Source organism: Magnolia sinica, chromosome 3, assembly GCF_029962835.1.
Source record: "Magnolia sinica isolate HGM2019 chromosome 3, MsV1, whole genome shotgun sequence".
In the NCBI taxonomy this organism is placed as follows: domain Eukaryota; kingdom Viridiplantae; phylum Streptophyta; class Magnoliopsida; order Magnoliales; family Magnoliaceae; genus Magnolia; species Magnolia sinica.
Genome location: NC_080575.1, coordinates 107,373,900 through 107,398,958, shown reverse-complemented (window position 1 = coordinate 107,398,958; position 25,059 = coordinate 107,373,900). Strand labels below are relative to the sequence as shown.

The 25,059-nt window shown below is 42.2% G+C and overlaps 1 protein-coding gene across 1 annotated transcript in view; it reads right to left on the bottom strand.

The window, feature by feature from the left end:
- The window catches only part of LOC131239053 (pleiotropic drug resistance protein 3-like), a 67,172-nt gene that overhangs the window by 10,574 nt on the left and 31,539 nt on the right, over positions 1 to 25,059 (bottom strand). Inside the window, exons 11-13 of the mRNA XM_058236613.1 lie at positions 13,494 to 13,577; positions 13,169 to 13,302; positions 12,860 to 13,087 (exon numbers count right to left, since the gene is read on the bottom strand). Of these exons, the coding sequence (XP_058092596.1) occupies positions 12,860 to 13,087; positions 13,169 to 13,302; positions 13,494 to 13,577 (446 nt within the window). The remainder of the gene's footprint in view (positions 1 to 12,859; positions 13,088 to 13,168; positions 13,303 to 13,493; positions 13,578 to 25,059) is intronic.

Below are 25,059 nucleotides of genomic sequence, written 5' to 3'. Positions count from 1 at the left end.
GCACATGGAGGATGTGTGTTGATAGTAGGGCCATCAACAAAATCACGATCAAGTATCGATTTCCCATACCGCGTCTTGATGACATGCTAAATATGATGGTTAATGCTACTATCTTCTCAAAAATCGACCTCAAAAGTGGGTATCACCAAATCCGTATACGCCCTGGTGATGAGTGGAAGACGGCCTTCAAGACGAAGGATGGGCTATATGAGTGGCTAGTTATGCCTTTTGGATTAACTAATGCCCCAAGCACTTTCATGCGTGTGATGACCCAAGTGTTGAGACCCTTCATGGGGAAGTTCCTGGTCATATACTTTGATGATATCTTGATTTATAGCACGACTAAGGAGCAACACCTCAACCATTTGAAGCAGGTATGTGGGATCCTTAGGGCCGAGAAGTTGTACACCAACCTAAAGAAGTGCGCGTTCTTGTCTAGTAGTGTGATCTTCTTAGGTTTTATTGTGTCAGCTGAGGGCGTATCGGCGGATCCCGAGAAGGTCAAGGCCATCGTTAATTGGCCTGAACCTCGCAATATTCATGAGGTGCGCAGCTTTCATGGCTTAGCCACTTTTTATAGGCGGTTCATTCGAGGCTTCAGTTCCATTATGGCTCTCATCACGGACTGCATAAAAAAGGGAGAGTTTCAATGGACAAAGGCTGCCTCGAAGGCCTTCAAGGAGATAAAGGTCAAGATGACCGAAGCTCCAGTTACGCGACTTCCACATTTTTCAAAAGCTTTTGAAGTCGCATGTGACGCGTCAGGAGTCGGCATAGGAGGAGTACTTAGCCAGGAAGGGCACCCTGTCGCCTTTTTTAGTGAGAAACTGAATGAGGCGAAGCAAAGATATTCCACCTATGACAAGGAATTCTACGCGGTAGTGCAATCACTACGCCATTGGCGACATTACTTATTACCGCAAGAATGTCTTGTTCTCAAATTACGAGGCCTTAAGATACTTGAACTCTCAAAAGAAATTAAGCCCCAGGCACGCTAAGTGGGTTCAATTCCTTCAAGAGTACACTTTTGTGCTTAAGCACAAGGCCAGTGTAGAGAATAAGCCTGCCGACGCGTTGAGTCGTCGAGTCGCATTACTCAACTCCATGAACGTTGAAGTTACGGGCCTTGAGCGCATCAAAGAAGAGTATTCTGAGTGTCCAGATTTTGGGGTTATGTATGACTTTATTAGAGAGTCCGTCAGGAGCTAACAGTGAGTATTTGATTTTGGACGGATATTTGTTTAGGAGTGACCGCTTGTGCATACCACGCACCTCCCTTCGCGATTTTCTTGTCTGGGAGTTACATTCAGGGGGGGTTGCAGGTCATTTCGGTCATGACAAGACCATTGCCCTAGTGGAGGATAGATTTCATTGGCCAAGCCTCAAGCGGGACGTGGCCAAAATTATAGGGCAATGTCGTACTTGTCAACTGGCAAAGCAGAGGAAACAGAATACAGGATTATATACACCTTTGCCAGTCCCATTCATCCCTTGGCAGGACATCAGTATGGACTTCATGCTTGGACTTCCCAAGACTATTCGAAAGCATGACTCCATATTCGTTGTCGTGGACCGTTTCTCTAAAATGGCCCACTTCATTCCTTGTTCCAAGACCTCCGACGCCTCTCATGTTGCCAAGCTATTCTTTAGTGAGGTTGTCAAACTGCATGGGTTACCAAAAACCATAGTGTCTGACCGTGACGTGAGATTCATGAGTTACTTTTGGAAGACACTATGGCACATGATGAATACTAGGCTCCAGTTTTCTTCTGCCTACCACCCTCAGACCGATGGCCAGACTGAGGTGGTTAATAGGAGCCTAGGGAGTTTACTTCGATGTTTAGTGGGGGAGCATACCAGGACATGGGACGCCATACTACCCATAGCCGAGTTTGCATACAATAGTTCTGTCAATAGGTCCACAGGTCTAAGTCCTTTTAAAGTCATTACTGGTTATAAGCCTAGGAAACCTATTGATCTTATCCCCATGTCACTGTCCCATAGGCCATCAGAGTCTGCAGAGTCTTTTGCGCATCACATACATTCATTGCATCAAGAAATCAGGCGAAAGATCACAACTAGTAATGAGCATTACAAATTTTCTGCAGACCTACATAAACGTTTCAAAGAGTTCAATATTGGGGACTCTGTGATGGTCCGTATCAGGCCCGAGCGGTACCCTCCAGGGGCCATTCGTAAGTTACACGCGCGTAGCGCTGGGCCCTTCAAAATTATAAAGCGAAACGGTCTCAATGTGTATGCGGTAAATCTTCCACCTTCCATGGGAATTAGTTCCACATTCAACGTGGAGGATCTAGTTGCTTTTCAGGGACCCACTGATACTTTGTCCGGCCCTTCGCCCACCCATCCTGATGTCTCAACCTTACCCTTTGATCCATGGCCTCTTCCCGACCTTTCATCCCAGCCTCTGCCTCCCATACATAGCCTTCACACACCCAGAGAGAAAATAGAGGATATCCTGGACCATGAAATAATTTCCACGTCGGATAGCGGGTTTCAGAAATACCTAGTTAAATAGAAGTCACGCCCAACTTCGGACAGCGCGTGGCTCACTGAGGAGGAGCTTCAGAGACTTGATCCAGACATCCTAAAGCGGTTCAGGAGTTTTATTTCGCCAGTGGCGAAATCTTCGCAGCTGGGGATAGTTGATGAGGACATCGTGCATACGCACCCCCGCACACCACCACCCCTACGCACGTACGTACGCAGAAGGAGGACCCCACCATCGATCTGGCTCGATGACGACGTCCAGGGAGGGCCTCCTAGCTAAAAGACAAGTTTTGGTTTAGAAAAGTGGCCCGATAGTCAAGAAAAGCCCACCATGGGATCTCATGATCGTGGCCCACTCGTCGGATTGGTTTTATATTTTAGGTTTTGCTTATTGTTATTATTTAGAACATCGTGAACGCTTTAGATTTCCTTGTTTGGTTTTTATTCTAGTTTACGTCATCGCCAAGTAATAGGTGTCGCACATGGTGCGAGTTTTTGGGTATAAGGTTCTCCCTATAAATAGGCACTCTTTGTAGTTCTTTTCATTCATTGAGGTTAATAAAAAAATTCCTGCTTTATTTTTCTGCTCTCTTCGTGAGTTGTGGAAGAATTCAAAAGTGGGTGCGAAGCTCTCGCTTTTCGAAGGGCTAACTACCGTGGTGCAAAGCCACATCGATCCCAATTCACCCCCATCTTCCATCATCTTTTTTTTCCATCTTCCCCCACCATCCGTACTTCGAATTTGTCCTTTTATTGCATCAGATTTCTTCATTGAAGCAGGTTTCCAGATTTCGGCCCGCAGGCGAGCTGAAACTTCGGCGGAGCACCACGCACAAACCGTACATCGGATTGAGCTGAGATTTGAGAATTTTGGAGTCCATCCCTAGCCGACCAGGGCCAAGGTGGCCTTTTTCTGAATAGTGGGCCCCACACACGTGCGGCCGGGATCACACGCACTTCCGTCTGGGCCATTGTTGCTGTCCACACGCGGGATCATCTTTTGGTTCAGGTTTTTATCCTCTTTTATCCTCTCATAGCCATTTTTTTATGAATCTTAACCCTATATTACATGATCCCTAATTGATTTGCCCCTTTTTATCACCTTAGGGTTCCTTGAATTGAAATTAAGGAATCCCTTGGATTAGGGACTAATTTTTATGCATGAGTAGTTGATTTTATTTCCCTTTGACATCGTTTGGCTTATAATTTTATTGGTCCAGTCCTAACCTGTGTCGGCTTGGACCCGCATAGATTCCCCTTTAATTGAATGTTTGGATTTTCATGTGGGATGTGGAATTTGTGTGATTGTTTCTGAATTGGTGTGATCTAAGCCTGCAATCTTGCATATCATATTTAAATTCACGTCCTGCATCAGGTTTGTGGGGACTAATTGATGGATCTGTTCCTATCCCTACTTCTACCGATGCCGACAAATTAGTTAATTAGGAAATGAACAATGGACAGATTATTACCTGGATTCTTGATTCAGTCGATCGTTCCATTGCTGTTGGCCTCACACCTCATCGCACTGCTAAGGTAATGTAGGACCATCTCCAGACAATTTATCAACAGAGTAATGCGGCCCGGTTATACCGCTTGGAACAGGATCTCGTTAACCTTACTCAGGGTAACGACAGTATTCAATCATTTTACTCCAAAATTGTTACAATTTGGACAGAGATGGCTATGATGGATCCAACATTTCCTCATTACTATAAGATATTCCAAACTATGTACGAGAGTGTGCAAGTTCGACAATTTCTTATGAAGTTGCGTCTGGAATTTAAGCATTGTCGGGCTGCTCTCTTGAACCGTAGCCCTACTCCTTCATTGAATTCGGTTATTAATGATTTATTGGCTAAGGAACAACGACTGAAAGTTCTCTCTTCCTTCCTCAATTCCGGGATCATCTGATATGGTACTTGCTGTGTCCACCACTGCACCAACACATGGTTCCACTCCTTTGACTTGTTGCGTTTGCAATAAGGTGGGTCATGTTGTCACTCAATGCAAAGAATGGTGCGCTTATGGTCGACGGACTGGTCATGGTATTCAGGACTGCCATACACGTGCCTATGCATCTTCTTTCGGCCGTGGACGTGGTGGTCGTGGTCATGGCCGTGGTCGTGCTCTTTCTGCTATTACTGCCACTTTTCTTCCGAGCCATCTGTCAGTAATTCTGCCTCTACTGTTTCTGCTGAAGGTCTTTCATCACCTTTGACTCCTAAGATGCTCCAGCAAATCGTTCAGGCCCTTTCTGCGGCCGGTATGTCAGGTATTTCTTCATCTTTTACATGGTTCTTCGATTCGGGTGCTTCCAATCATATGACTGGTGTTGTATCCCATCTTCGTGATATTTGTCCCTACATTGGAAACCAGGCTATTTCTACTGCGGATGGCACTAGACTACCTATTCAGTCCGTTGGATCATTGACTTTCTCTCCTTCTACTCATCGCCAGTTCACCCTTCGTGATGTGTTTCATGTCCCTAACCTCTCCTCCAATTTAATTTCAGTTGGTCAACTCACATCCAATAACTGTTTAGTCATATTTCTTCCCAACTGTTGTTTTGTGCAGGATCTGGCAACGGGGAAGGTACTTGGGATGGGTAGGCGGCATGGTCGTCTGTACGTGCTGGACTTTGATCCATCTGTCACTCCGACTCGTTGTTTCTTTTCTCCATCTTCATCAGATATTTGTTCGGCAAATAAATTGTGGAAACTGTGGCACTTTCGTCCTGGTCATCCACATTCCGATTGTTTCATTCAATTATTTTCTTCTGGCATGTTATGGAACGTTTCTCTTAATAAAACAGATTTGGATTATTCTTGTTCATCTTGTTGTCTTTCAAAAAGTAAGTGTATTCCTTTTCCTTTAAGTATTACAAAATCATCTTCTATGTTTGAACTAGTGCATACAGATATCTGGGGTCCTTCACCAATTATGTCTCTCTCTGGGTTACGATACTATGTTATATTCATTGATGATTTCACATGTTACACCTGGATTTACTTCCTGCACTCGAAGTCACAGGTTTTTGAAAAATTCAAGATATTTCACTCTATGGTGGAGACTCAATTTCGAGCTCCAGTTCAAACTCTCCGCTCTTACTCAGGGGGGAATATCTTGAATTCTTTGTACATTTCTTCAGAGTCATGGGATTATTCATCAGACCACCTGTTCTGATACTCCACAACAGAACGGGGTGGCTGAACGAAAAAATCGTCATATTGTTGAAACTGCCAACACTCTGATGACAGCTATGAGTGTTCCTCGTTCTTTCTGGGCGGAAGCTATGTTACATTCAGTCTATTTGATTAACCGGATACCAACCAACGTTCAGAACAGTAAATCTCCATACTTTGTTCTTAATGGCTCATCTCTTGCTTATTCCACATTTTGTGTTTTTGGTTGTGTCTGTTATATTCACCTGGCTTCACGTGAGCGTAATAAACTATCTCTAAAATCAATCAAATGTATGTACTTGGGATTTAGAGAAACTCAGAAGGGTTTTCGATGTTATGATCCGGTTTCTCGTCAAGTTCAGGTTTCACAACATGTTGTTTTTCTTGAACATATTGTCTTTCATTCATCTCTTCTTCCTCCGCACGCCCCAAAATCTCCTGGTCTAACCACCTTTCCTGATATTCCTTTTGCCTCAAGTACTCTCCCTCATCCGTTGAGGTTTACTCCCGTCGACCACGTACAGCTCCACCACCTATTTCTCAACCCGAACCTACTGTACCTGTTGCAGATTCTGAACCTACCTCGATACGTCGTTCCGATCGTGTACATCGAACGCCTGATCGCTTGATATGCTCTATGTCTGCCATGAATGTTACTCTAGATATTGTTTCTATTCCTACTTTATACTCTCAGGCAGCCACTCATGATTGTTGAAAGAAGGCTATTGCAGAAGAACTTGCGGCATTGGATGATAATCATACGTGGGACATTGTCACTCGACCCGTTGACCAACAGCTAATTGGTAGCAAATGGATTTATTCTGTCAAGCTCAAGTTTAATGGATCATTGGATCGATACAAGGCTTGACTTATCGCTCAGGGATACAAACAGGAATACAGAATTGATTATGATGAGACTTTCGCTCCCATGGCCAAGATGAAAACTATTCGTACTCTTCTGGCAATCTCTTCTGTTCGCTCTTAGCCACTTACTCAGATGGATGTGAAAAATGCTTTTCTTCATGGAGACCTCTAAGAAACAGTATATTTGAAACCTCCTCCTAGCTCTTTAATCCCTTACAATAAGGTATGTCACCTAAAGAAAGCCCTATATGGCCTCAAACAGGCACCTCGGGCATGGTTCCAACACTTTCACGATGTTATTACAGGTGTTGGCTTTACTCAAAGTAGTCATGATTCATCCTTATTTTTGCGCACCACTGCTCGCGGCATTGTCATTGTTCTCGTTTATGTTGACCTAATTCTGACTGGTAGCGATGCTGCTGGCATCTCGGCTTTAAAGGAAGTTTTGCAATCCTCCTTCAAGATGAAAGACCTCAGCCATCTCACATACTTTCTTAGGCTTGAAATTTCACGTTCTAAACATGGGATCCTGGTCAGCCAGCTTAAATATATCAAGGATCTTCTCGCCTTGGCATCATTGACGGATCAGAAGACAGTTCAGACTCCCTTAGAGCTTAACATTCAATATGGCCGTGACGATGGTGATCTACTTGCACAGCCCGACTTATACCGCCGTTTAGTTGGGAGTCTAGTTTACTTAACTATGACTCGCCCTGATATTCCCTACACTGTCCAAGTCGTCAGTCAGTTTGTTTCTGCTCCTCGGACTCTTCATATGACTACAGTGTTGCGCATCATACGGTACCTACATAGAACTCTAGATTGATCACTGTTCTTCTCCTCCACGGCGACTCTGGACCTTCGTGCTTATTCGGATGCTAATGGGGCTGGTTGCGCTCTCACACGAAGATCTACCACTGGCTACTGTGTTTTTCTCGGCACTTCTCTCATCTCTTGGAAGTATAAGAAGCAGGCCACTGTTTCCAAATCAAGCACAGAAGCCGAGTATCGGGCGATGTCCGCTGCGTGTAGTGAGCTTGTCTAGTTACATGGACTTCTTTCCGACTTGGGCATTCCTCTGAAGAATCCTACTCCACTCCATGTCGATAATCTAAGTGCCATGCAGATTGCCTCTAACCCGATTTTTCATAAACAGACAGCATATTGAAGTTGATTGTCACTTTATCCGTGAGAAATTTCAGTCTAGGCTCATTTCTCATCCACATGTTACATCCCATGATCAGATTGCTGACATTCTCACCAAGTCCCTCACTTCTGCACGTCACTCATTTCTAGTTGGCAAACTATTGCTTGTCGATGACTAACATTAGTTTAAGGGATGTTAGACAGGCTCACATACCTTGTATAGCTAATATACCTTGTATAGTTAGTTTCCATATGTAGAGGATTCTGATTTTATTATTTTCCTTGTATAGATGACTGTAATCTCTGTATATTCAACCCCTTTGGGTTGTCTCAAATACAAAAAAGCTTTCAGCTCCTCTCGGTTTATAGATTCGTGCTTTGGATTCCAATGCACTCCAAATATAAGCTCCCAAACAAGGCCTCAAGTTTCTAGACCGGTTTACTAAGATGTCCGAGGATGTTCATCTTGTTAGACATATATGATTGACATATATGATTGCCCATTCACACATGCCACATGTGGCTGGGCCGTACAACTGGATGGTTGTGGTGGAGGGGTCTATCCCCTTAACTGGATGATCAATGATTTGTTGGTGAAAGAACAACGGCTTAAGGTGTTATTTCTATTGCGGAATTGACAGATCATCTATGCATCAATAATGAAGATTCAACACAATAATCTTAAGGCATACCTGATTGGGAAGACATTCTCAATGCCTCAATGTCGCCGACAGGAATCTTAATCTTCCGCACCTCACACCCTCAAGAGAACCTCTCAATGGGACTAAGGTTTTCTCTCTTATGTGGGTGAAGGAACCAAGACATCTATTTATAGGAAAGAGGGCTGGAGAAACTTACCCATTACACTTCTCTCCTCTAGGGTCTCCACATTGTAGGTTTCCTTATACGGCTTAATAACCATGTACAGGGACCACGACTCAAGCGTCCTGCCCCAAACCTACTTACAATGATCACAACTGCAGTGGGGCCCACTAAATCGCTCAATCTAAATAATCCAACGGTCAGATCTAAACCTGTGATCATGTGTGACCCACCTAATAAGAGTCTTACATAAGGTTCTTTCCTCGATTCCTCAATCTCATGGTTCCTTTGATACGACGTTGGTGGCCTCATCTGGTACTTGTGATACTCGCACTCTGACGTGCTTTGGCTGTAATATGGTGGGACATCTGGTCTCACAATGCAAGGAGTGGTGCTCTTACTATCACTAGAGTGGTCATGGCATTTCTGAATGTAAAGCAAAGGATTTTGTTGTTGTTTCCAGAGGCCGAGGATGCGATGGTCATGGCCATGGACATGGTCGTGATCATGCCTTTGTTGCTACCACTACTCCTCTTGAGCCTACACCTGCTTCCAGTGACTCTGCTAACTCTATCTCTGCCTCTCCTCTAACCCCTGAGATGGTTCAACAGATTTTACAGGCCCTTTTTATTGTGGGTCTATCAGGTATATCTTTGTCATCTCCTTGGTACATTGATTCCGATTCTTCCCATCTTCGTGATGTTGGTCCTTATACTAGTCATTAAGTTATTTCTACGGCTAATGGTGCATTACTGCCCATTAAGTCGGTTGGTATTTTACGATTGTTCCCTACTACTAATCAGTCTTTTTATTTTGAAAAATGGGTCAGCTTACTGAAAATCCTCATTTAGTTCTTTTCCTTAGTAATTTTTGTGTTGTGCAGGATCTAACAATGGGAAAAGTAGTGGGAGTGGTAAGAGGAATGGTTGCCTCTTCATGCTGGAGTTCCCTTTCCGATGTCACTTCAGCCTCTTGTTTTTTCGCCCCGTCTGCTTTGGATATTTCTCGTGCTAATATATTGTGGAGACTTTGGCATTGTCGCCTTGATCATCCGCATTCTGATAGGCTTTGCCATTTGTTTTCCTCTAGTTTATTAGATAAATTGGACATTAATAAATCTACTTTGAGTTTGCCTTATTCTTCATGTTGCTTATCAAATAGAAAAAAGTTGCTTCTTTTTCTTTGAGTATTTCTCGTACTTCTGTTATATTTGATTTGGTGCATACTGATGTTTGGGATCCTTCCGTTGTTTTATCTAAATTTGGATTGTGATATCAAGTTATATTTCTAAATGATTTTACTTGGTTTACATGGATTCATTTCATGCATTCCAAGTTGCAAGTTTTTTACATTTACCGACAGTTTTCCTCCATGGTGAATACTAAGTTTAGTAAGAAAATTAAAGTGTTGCATTATGATTCAGGGGGGAATATTTCTTTGGAATTTGCTGGATATATATATATATATATATATATATATATATATATATATATATATATATATATATATATATATATATATATATATATATATATATATATATATATGATCATGGGGTTATTTATCAAAAGACTTATTCTGACACCCCTGAGAAAAATGAGGTGGTTGAACGGAAGAACCGCCACATTGTGGAGATTGCAAATACATTGATGTCTGATATGTCAGTTCCCCGTATATTCTGGGTTGAGGCTATGTTGCACTCGGTATATCTTATTGATTATATGTCGAAGCCCCTTCTTCGTATTGTCTCTCCCTATTTTGTTCTCTTTGACTCCTTACCTAATTATTCATCATTTCGTGTGTTTGGGTGTGTTTGTTATGTTCACCTTCCTACTTGGGAACGTAACAAACTATCCTCCAAATCCACTCGATGTATTATTTGGGCTTTGGTGATACCCAAAGGTGGGTTTCATTGTTTTGGTGTTACTTGTAAACGGGTACGTATTCCGCGTACTGTAGTTTTTCTAGAGCATGAACCTTTTTATTCCTAGTCATCTACTACTACTGCTCCTTCAGGTTTTTCTTCCTCTAAGTTAAATGATTTTCCAGATATTCTGGTTGCTTCTTCTATTCCTCGTCCCTTGCAAATATATCAACGTCGGCCCAAAGCACCACCTCCGTCTCCTCCTCAGACTACTTCACCTATTGCAGATCCCCATTCCCTCTTGGCTATTGATTTGGTTCCCCCACTAGTATGTCGCTCTACTTAGCCCCATAAATCTCCTGATCGTTTGATTTACTATCTGTTATGTCTTCTACATCAGATTCTGTTTCTATCCCTACCTCCTATTCACAGGTCGCTTCTCAGAGTTGTTGACGGGATGCTATGGCAGAGGAGCTTAAAAAACTAGCTGAGAATCATACATGAGACCTTGTTCCACATCCTCCACGACAATAAGTTATCGGCAGCAAACGGGTATATTCTGTGAAGTTGAAATATGATGGATCTCTTTATCAGTATAAAGCACAGCTAGTTGTTCAAGGGAAAAGGCAGGAATATGGGATAAATTATGATGAGACATTTTCCCCATTGGTGAAAATGAAGACCATTTGTACTCTTCTAGCAGTTGCCTTGGTTCGTACTTGGCCAATTTTTCGAATGGATGACTGCATAAAACAATGTATATGACGCAGCCACTTAACTCTAGTGATGGTTTAGGATATATGTTGTGTCTTATGAGGAAAGCATTGTATGGCCTCAAGCAGGCTCCACGTGCTTGGTTCCGGCATTTCCATGATGTGGTTGTTGGTGTTGACTTCTCTCAGAGTGGACACCACCCATCTTTGTTTACACGCACCACTTCCCATGGCATTGTCATCATTCTAGTTTATGTGGATGACCTGTTATTGAATGATAGTGACTCTTCTAGGATTTCTGAGTTATAGATGATTTTATGCTCTTCATTTCATACGAAAGATTTGGGCCCCCTCACTTATTTTCTAGGTCTTGAGATCTCTTGATTTGAGCGTAGAATTCTAGTTAGCTAGCATAGGTATACCACGGACCTCATTGCTCTTGCAAAGTCGACTGATCAAAAGTTTGTTCAGACGCCCATGAAGCTAAATGTTCAGTATGGTCGTGACGATGATAACCTCTGGAGAAGCCCACACTTTACTGTCGCTTGGTGGGTAGTTTGGTGTACTTGACAATGACTCATCCCGATATTACATATGTTGTCCAGGTTGTCATTCAGTTTGTTTCTGTCCTGGGGACTCTTCATATGACTGTCGTGCCTCAGATTATTTGATACTGGGGTGGTTGTGTTGTCACCCGCCGTTCTACTACTGGATATTGTGTATTTCTTGGCACTTCTCTCATCTCTTGGAAGTGCAAGAAACAACCCACAGTCTCTAAGTCCAGCACAGAGGTTGAATATCGTGTGATGTCTGCTACATGCTGTGAGATTGTGTGGATTCAAGGCCTTTTGTCAGATCTTAGTATTCATCTTATAGCTCCGACTCCACTTTATGTGGATAACATCAGTGCAATTCAGATTGCTTCCAACCGTCTTTCATGAGAGGACAAAGCACGTAGAGATTGATTGTCACTTTATTCGAGAGAAGTATCAGTTAGGTATCATTTCTCTTCCTCATATGACATCACATGATTATATTTATGATATTCTTACAAAGGCACTGTCTTTTACACCACATTCCTTCATTGTTGGCAAACTGTTGTTGGTTGATAACCCGCATCAGTTTAAGTGGGGATGTTTGATATATATGATTGCCCATGTCACACGTGCCACACGTGGCTAGGCCGCACGGCTAGATGGCCATGGTGAAGGGTTTGTCCCCTCACCTGTTTATATTATATTCGTATTATTGCTTGTAATATATTTTTCTTTTTATCCATTCACCCCATGTTGGGTGGCTATGTCTATATAGGGGCATTTTTGTACATTGTTCTCTTTTTAGGGTTGATAGATATTGTTGTTTTCTTTGAGGGTTTGGCATTAGGGGAAACCTCACCAATCTGAAGTTCAGTTATGTGTGGTGATTTCTCTTGGTTTTCTCCAAAACCTATCATATCTATACTGCAAACTAATGCATAGCAATAGTATTGGATTTGTGCCTGAATTATGTTAGAGGCAGACTTGGAACCCATTTTGCAGTATCGGTTTGACTAGTGTTGGGAGCATTTACTGTCTTAAGGATAGCAAAATCCGTGATTCAGGCAAGATTATTGTCTGCTCTCATCTTTTGTCACGAACACATCCAAGACCTATCATGAGTTTCATCACTATGGACTACTCATACAAAGTTTTCCTGCATATTTAGAAACTCTACAGTTTAAGAATGCATCCAATTGGTGGAACCGAATGACTTACATATTGCTCCCATGTTTCCAGAAAAGTAAGCCAAGGAACAATGACGAGACAAAGGTAAAAGAGATTCTCTTCAAGTTGTACTGAGGACTTCTCCAATATGATAAGTGAAGTTTCGTCAAGCATGCTGTGAACTGGACCCATTTATTCATGGAAAAACGAGTGGAAAAATGTAAATCCTTTGAGCCTGGAGGAGGTATGCTCAATTGCTCAACCAGCATTTTGGTGTCCCTGTATATAAAGTACCATTACCATTACACAATCTAGAAAGCAAGGCAATAGTATTTAGATATTAGTAAGTGCCCAACTCACTGATAGAGAGACGAGTCTTTATAAATTTGAGCAAAGTCTATGCCATGTTGTCTCTCGACAGATGTAGAAGTAACTTCTAACATCCATGCTGCGGGGTTGTAGTTATCTTTGATCTTTGGTATGCCTCGAATCCCCTTCAAAAGCCGAAACAAGAAATAAATGAGAAATGCAAACAAGTCCACAAGTTCAATAGGGTATGTTTGATATTCTTGAAAGAATATCAGGTTACGAAATACGGCTATCATATTTCTCAAATAAGATAGCGCAAGTTGCAGCTGCATATCCCTGATTCCAAATAGAGGAATCCGAAAGAATAGAGACTGACCTCAAAGTAACTAATAACACTCTTTGATTGCTGACCTATCTGACCAGAATAAATAACCTGTCCACCTTTTTTTATTAGAATCAACTGCAGAAAAGAGAAGGAACAGAAAGGTGTTATCTTACACACCGAAATTAAGTTTAGAAAGAAGATTTGTAGAATCAACTTTCAAGATTCTTTGCATAAAATTAAGAAAACATTGGACTTATCATTAATCAGGAAAACAAATCTTTGTTCAATGAAAACCACTAACTCTTTTGAAATCTTGTCAATTTTCCCAATGCAAGTGTCTAAACAGAGAAATAACCCTTGTGTTAACCATAAAAGTAAAATCTAAATGGAATGCAGGTGGACTTGACTCATTTAGAAATATTTCTCACAGTTGGAAACATCACATGAGCACATATACCAATTAATGGACAACAAAACACGAATGCAGCTGAATTATTCCCTTAATTCATGACTTCAATCCTATTGAAGTCGGGATTTACTCTTTGAAATCTGTAGCATGGGTTCTTCCAAATCATCTTATGGTAACTTTACATCTTCATTTCGAAACAACATCAAGTTCTGAGTTATTGGGGTTCTGATATCACACAATGCCATTTCCACAATGTCCTGAATGTAATTTAAAATGAAGAAAAGAGCCCCGCATTGCATTTCTCTCATTTAAGGGGGAGTTTCTTGATACAATTTTCTAGAAGATGGGCAACCCTAATCCTACAATTAGTGATCGAAACCTAATTTCTCTACTTTTATATTTGTTCTTAGCATTTTCTGCCATGTTGTATTTTCTTCCTTCCATTTATGCTTCATATTGAGACACTGAGCATATCCCAGAAAAAGAAGGAAATTAAAAAACAAAATAGTGTCCTATTCAGTAACTATTTACTCTCTAGCTTGGTTTTGGAACTTAAAAACTCAACCAGAAAGTCTCTAGAGTTGAATAGAATCAAGTCAGTCAGTCAAGATTTTTTGAATTTTGAACACCAAGGCTTGGTGATATCAAAGAACTATAAATATTGTGGAATCTTGGTGAAACGAGTCCAGGTTTGTCAAATTTATCGTATTTTATTTTATTAGTTTCTCCGAGTTTTCTTGAGTTGAGTCGTATCTAATAGACTATGTCAATCAAATCCTGAATGAGCATTATGAGAGTAGCGACCTAATTTATTTTTCTTTTTTAAGTCTTGATGAAACCCAACCGAGTCAAGTCATTGACTCAGTGGAGGTTGATGAGGACATCACATCACGTACACCCTTACATACGTATTAGAGGAGGAGGTAGGCCGCGCCGATTTCCCTGTGGTTAGGCGAGTACTCGTGATCATGTTGAAGACCTCATGTGCATGTGCAAGCATCTGGAAGACCTTACACTGGGAATATACACATGGGCTGCTTTATGGAGTGATCCAGACCGTTGGATCAGAGGGACGTGACGATCGGGCCATTGGATCGCATGGATCACATGATCAGACCATTGATCGTTGATCATCCACATCAGTTTTAGAATTTATCATATTTTGGGATTTAGTTTTTTATTATTTTATATTTAGACACATTATGAGTGTTTTAGTTGATTTTATTTAGACTAAGACTATTTTCGTTAAAATTCGCAAGACGGGGATTTTTGTAATTTTTTAAACTTCTTGGATCTATAAAAAGAGGGGGGCATGTGACCTCTCTCCTATTGAATTTTGTGATTTAAAAAAAAAAAAAAACACTCTTGCTTTCTTCTCCCATCTTCATACGATTTGAAGATACTTCCATGTGATTTAGAAGAAAGATTGGTGCGAAGCTAATCTTCATCAATGGAGGTGCGAGGTCTCCAATTATCCTCACACCATCTTCTCTTTTCTTCCCCATCCAGGTATTTTCTTCAAATTCTTAATTCTCCTATCCCAAATATTCGTCTTCTCCCAAACCCAACTTTCCCATACCCATCCACAATCCTAACCTTAAACCTAAAATTCCTAATATTTTTACTTACCTAAAATTATCCAAACCCTAATTTTCACTCTAGATTGTATTAGGTTTCATATTTTGAAATAGACTATACCCTTGTTGAGATGTGGAGCCACATCTGAGGGCCGCACGACCGGTCGTGCAACCTACACGACCAGTCGTGGACTGGCTCGACTCAAAGTCTAGTGAGCATCAATTTTGGGTTCCGAGGTGCTCGACCGATCATGGCTCATGCTTGACCGGTTGAGGGGTCCGCTCGACCAGTCGAGGTTACACAGATTCGTTTCCAGATTTGATGCGGACTGCGGAAATTTGAGTCGGTTTTCACAAGGATGCGAAAGAGAAGTTGCCTAAACTATAAATAGGTGTCCCTAGGGCTTTTCTAAGGTATGAGAAATAATTCTAAGGTGTGGGCAAAGGGTTTTCTATGTACTTCCAAGGGAGAGGTTAGTATTTTGCCTTGTAATCTTCGTTTTCTTCATAGTGAAAGTTTGCATCCGTAGTTTTTTACCCTAGTTTGGGGTTTTTTCACGTATATATTGTCTTGTGGTTTGGTTGAATGCTTTGATTCTATTTCTAGTTTATATTTCTTCCTGTTTATCGTTTGTGGGTGAGACCGGAGATTGGATCTCGGTTCACTGCGTTGTTGGCATGCTGCGCAACAACTGGTATCAAAGCTATTGGTTTAGTTCTATTAGGAGCGATGAAGGAAGAAGGGAAGACTAGAATTGAAAAGTTTGATGGTTCAAACTTTGCCTCCTAAAAGATGCAGATAGAAGATTATCTGTATCAAAAGGACCTCTATATTCCTCTAGGAGGAAAAGAAAAGAAACCAGAAAAGATGACAGATGATGAATGGTTTTTACTAGATAGGAAGGCTTTAGGAACGATCCGACTCTCTTTATCTAAGAGCGTCGCCTTCAACATATCCAAGGTGAAAACTATAAAAGAATTAATGGAAGCCCTAGCCATCATGTATGAAAAACCCTCAGCGTCCAACAAGGTTCATCTTATGAAACAGCTATTCAACATGAAGATGTCAGATGGTGGGAGCATGGCTGAACATCTAAACGAGTTCAATACAGTCACGAGCCAGTTGGAATCCGTTGGCATTGTTTTTTAGGATGAGGTCAAGGCGTTATTGATCTTGTCCAGTTTGCCAGACAGTTGGGATGGTTTGGTGATTGCTGTGAGCAATTCCTCAGGGTCGACAAAGCTGAAATTTGATGATGTGGCTGGTCTAATTCTCAGCGAAGAATCTAGAAGAAAGGCATCAGGAGTTTCAGACGATTCAGGGAATGCTCTAAACGTTGAAGGAAGAGGAAGATCGCTGAACAAAGGAGGCAATAAACACGGACGTTCTAAGTCGAGGAAGAAGTCCAAGGGACCGAAAGACAAAGACGGGTGTTGGCATTACAGGAAGAAGGGGCATATGAAACGTGATTGCAGGGCGCTCAAGAAACAAGAAGGAAGCTCTCAAGGCGGGAAGGATTCAGTGAATCTATCTGAGGAGAGTGACACAGAGGCGTTGATCTTGTCTCTTGATGCAAGGAATGAGTCTTGGGTTATAGACTCGGGTGCTTCGTTTCATGCCACTTCGTGTAAGGAAGTTCTGCATGATTATGTGTCAGGCGACTTTGGGAGAGTCTACCTGGGTGATGATGAGTCGTGCAGTATCGTTGGAAAGGGAGACGTTCATATAAATCAGAAAGACGGAATGACTTTGAAATTGAAGGATGTCAGACATGTACCGAGTTTGAAACGTAACTTGATGGTCAATATCGGTTATGTGACGACATTCACCAGTGATTCCTGGAATATCACAAAAGATACCTTGGTGATATCTCGAGGCAAGAAGGAAGGTACTTTGTACGTGACTTCGGGATCGTATAGTTCACTCACAGTCGCATCAACTGGAGTGAATGGGTAGTTATGGCATCAGAGGTTGGGACATATGAGTGAGAAAGGGATGAAAGTGCTATTGTCAAAAGGGAAGCTATTAGGGCTGAAGTCTATTGACTTGGAATTCTGCGAGGACTGCGTGTATGGTAAGCAGAAGAGGGTAAGCTTCAAGAAGACGGGACGCGCTCCAAAGACACATCTGTTGGATCTTGTACATACTGATGTGTGGGGACCGACATCAGTATTATCTCTTGGTGGCTCACGTTATTTTGTTTCCTTTATTGATGATGCTAGTAGAAAACCGTGGGTATATTTCTTAAAACATAAATCTGATGTATTTGATGTATTTAAGAAGTGGAAAGTTATGGTAGAAAATGAGACAGGTAAAACAGTAAAATGTCTCAGATCTGATAATGGAGTAGAGTACTGTGATAAGAGATTTGAGGAGTATTGTGCAGCAAATGGAATCAAACATCAGAAAACGATTCCAAGGACACCACAACAGAATGGTGTGGCTGAGCGCATTAACAGGACCATCCTTGAGCGCGTCACGAGCATGAGGTTACATGCAGGATTGTCCAAGACCTTTTAGGCAGATGCTGTGAATACTGCCGCATATCTCATCAATAGAAGTCCCTCAGCACCATTAGATGGTAGGCTACCAAAAGAAACGTGGACTGGAAAAGAAGTGAACCTTGTACATCTCAGAGTGTTCGGTTGCACTTCATATGTTCACATTGATACAAAGCACAGAAACAAGCTGGATGCGAAGTCCAGGAGGTGCACGTTTATAGGTTACGGGCAGCATGATTTTGGCTACAGGTTTTGGGATGCAGAAAAATCATCAGAAGCAAGGACGTAGTCTTCAATGAAAAAGTGATGCATAAAGACAGTGTGTAGGAAAATAAGGCCGAGAAAAGGGAATTCGTAGAGTTGGAAGAGTTACCGGACACGGGTGTTACAACACCACAGGATGATCGTGCATAGAAGCGTTATGAGGCAGAGCCGCATACACCGGTTGTGAGAAGGTCTACTCGGGAGAGGAGACCCACGGTTTGATACTCACCCTCCTTACATTATCTACTACTGACAGATAATGGTGAATCAGAGTATTTTGAAGAGGCATTACAGTCGGATACACGGGTTAAGTGGGAGCAGGCCATGGATGATGAGATGGACTCTCTTGAGTCTAATCTTACATGGGAGCTAGTCACTCTACCCAAGGGTAAGAAAGTTATTCATAACAAGTGGGTTTACAGACTGAAGGAGGAGCATGATGGTTTGAAACGGTACAAGGCTAGATTGGTTGTAAAAGGGTTTCAACAAAAGTCAGGTATCGATTTCACTGAAATATTTTCACCTGTGGTGAAAATGTCTACGATTCGTATGGTCTTGAGTATAGTGGCTACAAAGGATTTACATCTAAAGCAGCTAGATGTTAAGACAGCCTTTCTTCATGGGGACCTTGAAGAAGAGATATACATGCATCAGCCGACAGGATACGTGGCACCAGAAAAGGAGAACAAGGTATGTAGACTGAAAAAGAGTCTATATGGCCTGAAGCAGGCCTCGAGGCAGTGGTACAAGAAGTTCGACAGTTTCATGTCTGGAAACGGTTTTGGGAGATGTCATGCAGACCACTATTGTTATTTGAAGAAGTTTGATACGTTGTACATCATCCTTCTTCTGTATGTTGATGATATGCTTGTGGCCGGTTCAAGCATGAAGGACATCTCATATCTCAAAAGACAACTGTCTAGAGATTTTGCCATGAAGGATTTAGGAGCTGCAAAACAAATCCTAGGCATGAGGATAAAGCGTGACAGGGAAAACAAGAAATTAGTTTTGTCACAGGTAGAGTATATAGCCAAGGTACTTGATCGATTCAATATGGGAAGTGCTAAGCCGGTTAGCACTCCATTAGCCAACCACTTCAAGCTATCTAAGGAGCAAGGTGCAAAGACGCAGGAGGAACGGGACTACATGGCTAAAGTCCCATACGCGTCAGCTATTGGGAGTCTCATGTATGCTATGGTGAGCACGAGGCCAAACATTACTCAAGCAGTGGGAGTTGTTAACAGGTTCATGAACAACCCCGGGAAGGAACATTGGGAAGCTATGAAAGTGGATCCTTAGATACCTGGTAGGTACTAAGGATGTAGGGTTATGCTATGGTAGATCAGAAATCAAGCTACAAGGTTACGTGGATTCAGATTTGGCAGGAGATATCGACAGCAAAAGAAGCATTACAGGTTATGTCTTTACTCTGGGTAGTGCTGCAGTCAGTTGGGTCTCTCAGTTACAGAAGATAGTATCTATCAGTACGATGGAAGCAGAATATATTGCGGCTACAGAAGCATGCAAGGAGATGGTGTGGATGCAAGGTTTCATGGAAGAGTTGGGTAAGAAGCAAGCAGATTGCAAGCTGTACAGTGACAGTCGGAGTGTAATACACTTGGCTAAGAATTCAGCCTTTCATTCAAGGACCAAGCATATTGCCATCAGATATCACTTCATACGTTCGTTACTGGAAGATGGATCGATTGCTCTGGAGAAGATTCATACAAGTGAGAACCCTGCGGATATGTTGACCAAGGCAGTCACACGGGAGAAGCTGAAGCTCTGTTCAGCTTTGATTGGTCTTCAGGCTTGAAGATGGGGAGGTGGTGCACTCCGGATGTAGAAAACGAAGGTTTATGGCGATGTGTTTCCAAGTGGGAGATTGTTGAGATGTGGAGCCACATTTGGGAGGGCCACACGACCAGTCGTGGCCCCTACTCGACCGGTCGTGCAGCCCACACGAGCAGTCGTGGACTGGCTCGACTCAAAGTCTAGCGAGCATCAATTTTGGGTTCCGAGGTGCTCGACCGGTCGTGGCCCATGCTCGACCGGTCGAGGGGTCTGCTCGACCAGTCGTGTAATCTGCTCGACCAGTCGAGGTTATGCAGATTCGTTTCCGGATTTAATGCGGACTGCGGAAATTTGAGTCGGTTTTCGCAAGGGTGCGAAAGAGAAGTTGCCTAAACTATAAATAGGTGTCCCTAGGACTTTTTTAGGGTATGGGAAATAATTTCAAGGTGTGGGCAAAGGGTTTTCTATGTACTTCCAAGGGAGAGGTTAGTATTTTGCCTTGAAATCTTCGTTTTTCTTCATAGTGGAAGTTTGCATCCGTAGTTTTTTACCCTAGTTTGGGGTTTTTCCACGTATATCTTGTCTTGTGGTTTGTTTGAAAGCTTTGATTCTGTTTCTAGTTTATATTTCTTCATGTTTATCGTTTGTGGGAGACCGGAGATTGGATCTCGGTTCACTGCGTTGTTGGCGTGCTGCGCAACAACCCTATGCTAATTGGATGTCCCTACATCCATTATATCCTAGTTTCTTTTTTTATTTAATGATCTTATATTATGATGTTGGTAGCTTAGGTAAGGATTATGCATGATTTTCTTTTGATTTTCATAATATTAGTGATGAATATAGCGACATTTGTGTTTTTTTGTTAAATATCTTAATTGGGTCATTTGGTCTCACATGTTACTTAGTTCATGCATCGGTCTTATATCAGTAGAGGGGTGTATTTTGAGTTTTCAAACATAGCTTTCTAGTGCTAATGCAACTCTCCATGAGCATTTTGTAAGATGCATCTGTGAAACATAAATGTATATGGATAATTAGTGCTGGGAAGGTTAATATGTTTTGTAGAAGTGTCCTCTTTTCTTTTTTATTTTGACTTTCTTTACTTTGTTTGACTTCTTGATTAACTGATTTAGACAACTAAAGAAGCTTATACATCACCTTAGAGAGGGCTAAAATGCCTTGCCTTTGACTCACCTTTTAAAAAATTGGTTAAAAGATGAGAGGTAAGCATGTTTGCGATGTTGAGCTCTTTTTTTAATTGTAATGACTAATGAGAAATGTCATTAAAGAAAGAAAATGGTACCTTCAAAGCTATAATATGAGTACTCAGACACACCATCAAGATACGAGGACCAATTTAGTAGCAGAAAAACCCATACACCAAGCAGTTGTGATTCTATCAGAAGGTTATCTAACCATGCATCCATTTCATCTAGGTCAATGTAAACCAGTTAAAGTTTTTTGGGTTTATTTTGAAGTTTCTTTTAAGTTTGTATGAAGGCATTCTTTTCTTTTCTTTTCTTTTTAATGAAACGGTGGAAGAGCTCCACCAAGATTTCATTGAATTGGCAAAATATACCATTCGGGCAGGTCCGAACAAAAAGGATTGGACCTCACCTATCAGATGCAAAGGGAAGCTATAGGCTAAACAATATAGACAAAGAAGCAATGGCACCTGACGCCTGACTAGAAACGAATGAGAGCCACTCCAAAATGGTAGCATCAGGCAGCCAAAAACGACCCCTCAACGGCCAGTTCCTAAGAGAATGATGCATCAGCCACTGGTATCCGCGTTCGCTGATAAACCAGTGAAGGCACGACTGAAGTTGCGAGAGGAGCAGCAGGAGGGCAGCCAAAACAGCTGGAGACTGGCCCAGCTGAAACATAGGACTGGAAGCATGGGCAAGACAGGGTCGCCGTCAGGAGAACCACCCCCCCTGACAGCCTGACAGCCTGGGGCAGCAAGATTAACCCACACCCGTCCTCGGTTTTCCCAGTCTCAGAATCCCCACATTCGCCTTGTCTAGAAGAAGGGAGCCCCTGATTGCAAGAGGTAGAGAAGAACAGGAGAAGAAGGTCGAATCTGGGGCACCACCGCTTGCGATCTTGGCTAGACCATTCGTGACCGAATTGCCTTCACGGTAAGTGTGGGAAAACCGGATATTAAGGGATTGAGCAAGCTGATGAATGATGGCAATGCGGTACCAAAGGTTCCCACTGCATGAGTGAGGGGGAGAAGAGACAACTTGAAAAATGAGGCGAGAGTCAGTTTCAACTATAATGTTCGTAAGGCCCTTATCAGCGCAGATGCCCAGTCCGTCGACCATCGCTTGGGGCTCGGCAGTGTTGTTGGAAACTGTGCCATATTTGTTGTGGAAAGCAAAAATCAGATTTCCGAGGTGGTCCCTGCAAACGCCACCCCCGCCCCCATCACCCGGATTGCCCCTAGTTGAGCCGTACACATTGAGCTTTATCCAACCCTTGCACGGTTTTGCCCATTTGATGACGAGAGTCGGGGAGGTAGAAGGTGGAAAGTGGCAGCTAATTCCCAGAGCTCTCATTATACTTAGTTCCTTTGAGGAAATGTCAATTAGACCCACGAGGAGCATCCCAATCTCGTTCAGCCAACTGGAGATTCTATAGATCGTCTGCGAAGCTGAAAAACCGGAGTTCTCAAATCTAGCTGCATTTCTCCCAAGCCAGATTTCCCATAGGATGAAAGGTGGAGCCATACCTCGAAGAAGCTGCCATCTAGAGGATTTCCTAGCGAGCATACTCCATTGCATTTGGGATGGAGAAACTGAGGAAATCCTTCGCACCTTACAAGCCTTGGATATCAAAATGGAGGAAAACGCTTTTTCTTCTAAAGAATTAGCTATGCAGATTAAGCTAACTCAGGACAATGCTGGGAGATTTAAAGAAGATGAAATCAAGTGGAGACAACGCTCTAGAAGCACCTAGCTAAAGGAGAGTGATAAAAACATAGTATTTCCAAAGCATTGCTAGAGCTCGAGCAAGGATTAATAAAATCAGCAATATTGTGGTTGGTGGCACTTGTTTTGAATATAAGGAGCAACTCTCAATTGAAATTCCAGGCTTCTTAGAAAACTTGTTGCCGGGGGAGGATTGGAGAAGACCAACACTGGAAAACTTCACCTTCAAGTGCTTTACGGAGGGAGAAACTATTTCACTCGAGACACCATTCTCAGAGGAGGTTAAAGCCACCATTGATTCGTTGGGCAGAGATAAAGCACTAGGTTTGGATGGCTTTCCGATGGCATTCTTTCTATTTTTTAGGAGGTTGTCAAAAGGGATGTTATGAGCTTCATGTCAAAATTTCATGAGAGGGGTGGGTTATTGCCCAAACTTGGTGTGTATTTCATAGCTTTGATTACCAAGTCTTCTGGTGTGGACTCTTTAAAAGACTTTTTGGCCAATAGGTCATATAGGTAGGCCAAATAAATTTTTGGCGAAAGTTTTGGCGACTCAACTGAGGAAGATCATAGGAAGTGTCATCTCCGTCAATCAAAGCGCCTTTGTTCCGAGCCGGAAAATTCTAGATGGTGCCTTAATAGCTCATGAATGCTTGGATTCTAAGTATAGAGGAGGAGAGGAAGCTGTAGTATGTAAATTGGAGATAGAGAAAGTCTATGATCATGTTGATTGGAACTTCCTCGATTATATGATATTTAGAATGCAATGTGGGATTAAATGGACGAGGTGAATTTGGGAATGCGTGGGATCGGCTCAATTCTCAGTCCTCAATAATGGATCTCTGAAAGGATTTTTCTAAAGCTTTAGGGGTCTTTGTCAGGGGTACCCCCTATCCCCTTTCCTCTTTCTTATGGTAGCCGAGGCTCTAGAGAGTATGCTTCATAAGGGTCAAGTCGAAGGATTCATTAGGGGCTTCAAGGTAGAAGGAATGCATTACCCCATTTCTTGTTCGCAATTTGTGGATGACACTCTCCTTTTTTGCAAGGTGCCTTTTGTATGGTGGAATTTTTTTAAACTATTGTCAAATGCTTCGAAGTTGCCAAGCTTTAGAGTCAATTTATCTAAGAGTAAGATGTATGGGGTGAAAATGGAGATGGAGGTAGAGCGGATGGCAGAGATCTTTGGGTGTGCGGCCGGGGCACTTCCAACTACTTTTGTCGGCTTACGTCTTTCTGTGGGCAAACCAACAAGACATCTTTGGGATAAGGCAGTGAAAAGATTTGAGTGGAAGCGAGCAAGGTGGAATACCCGGTATCTCTCACTTGGTGGTCACATCACCCCTATAAAAGCAACCTTATCTAATCTCCCTCTCTATTTCATCGCTCTTTAAATTTCCGCCGCAAGTCCTTTCAAGACTCGAAAAGCTTAGATGGGATTTCTTGTGGCAAGAAGCAAAGGAGAAAAAGAAGCTCCACCTAATTAGTTAGGATGAGGTGTGTAAAACATATCAGGAGGGAGGGGTAGGGATATAAGATCTCAAGTCTATGTGATGCGGACATCAGTGGTGCACCATTTAGAGTGTACCAGAGGAGGATGCATCGCCGACAGAGTACCAGAGCGGAGGAGTTGATGTGGATGGACCGTTTTCTGACACGCTATAAGTGCAGGAGTGGCATGACCGCACCCTGACCATATATCCATGGGTCAGATTTCACACCCTACCACACGGGTGTTTTAGTTTTAGGCATTCTTTTGTTCTTTTCCTTATTTCAAGGGCTTTATTACACTCTCTTTACTTTTCGTCTTTTTTTGTTATTTTTCTTGTTTTTAGAGGCTTTATTGTACTTTTACTTTTTCTATAGCTTATATATACTTTGTGAGAAACCATGTTTTCATTATTATTGAATGAATAGAAATTCGTCTCTTTTCTTCCTCTTTATTCAAGATATTAGGGTTTCAGGAGTAGTCCTTGGGTGTTGAGAAAGCTCTATACGGTCTCAAACAGGCCCCTCGGGCATGGTTCCAATGATTTTATGATATTGTTACAGGAGTTCGCTTTACTCAAAGTGGTCATGACCCATCCTTATTCTTGCACACCATTGAGTATGGAATCGTCATTGTTCTCGTATATGTT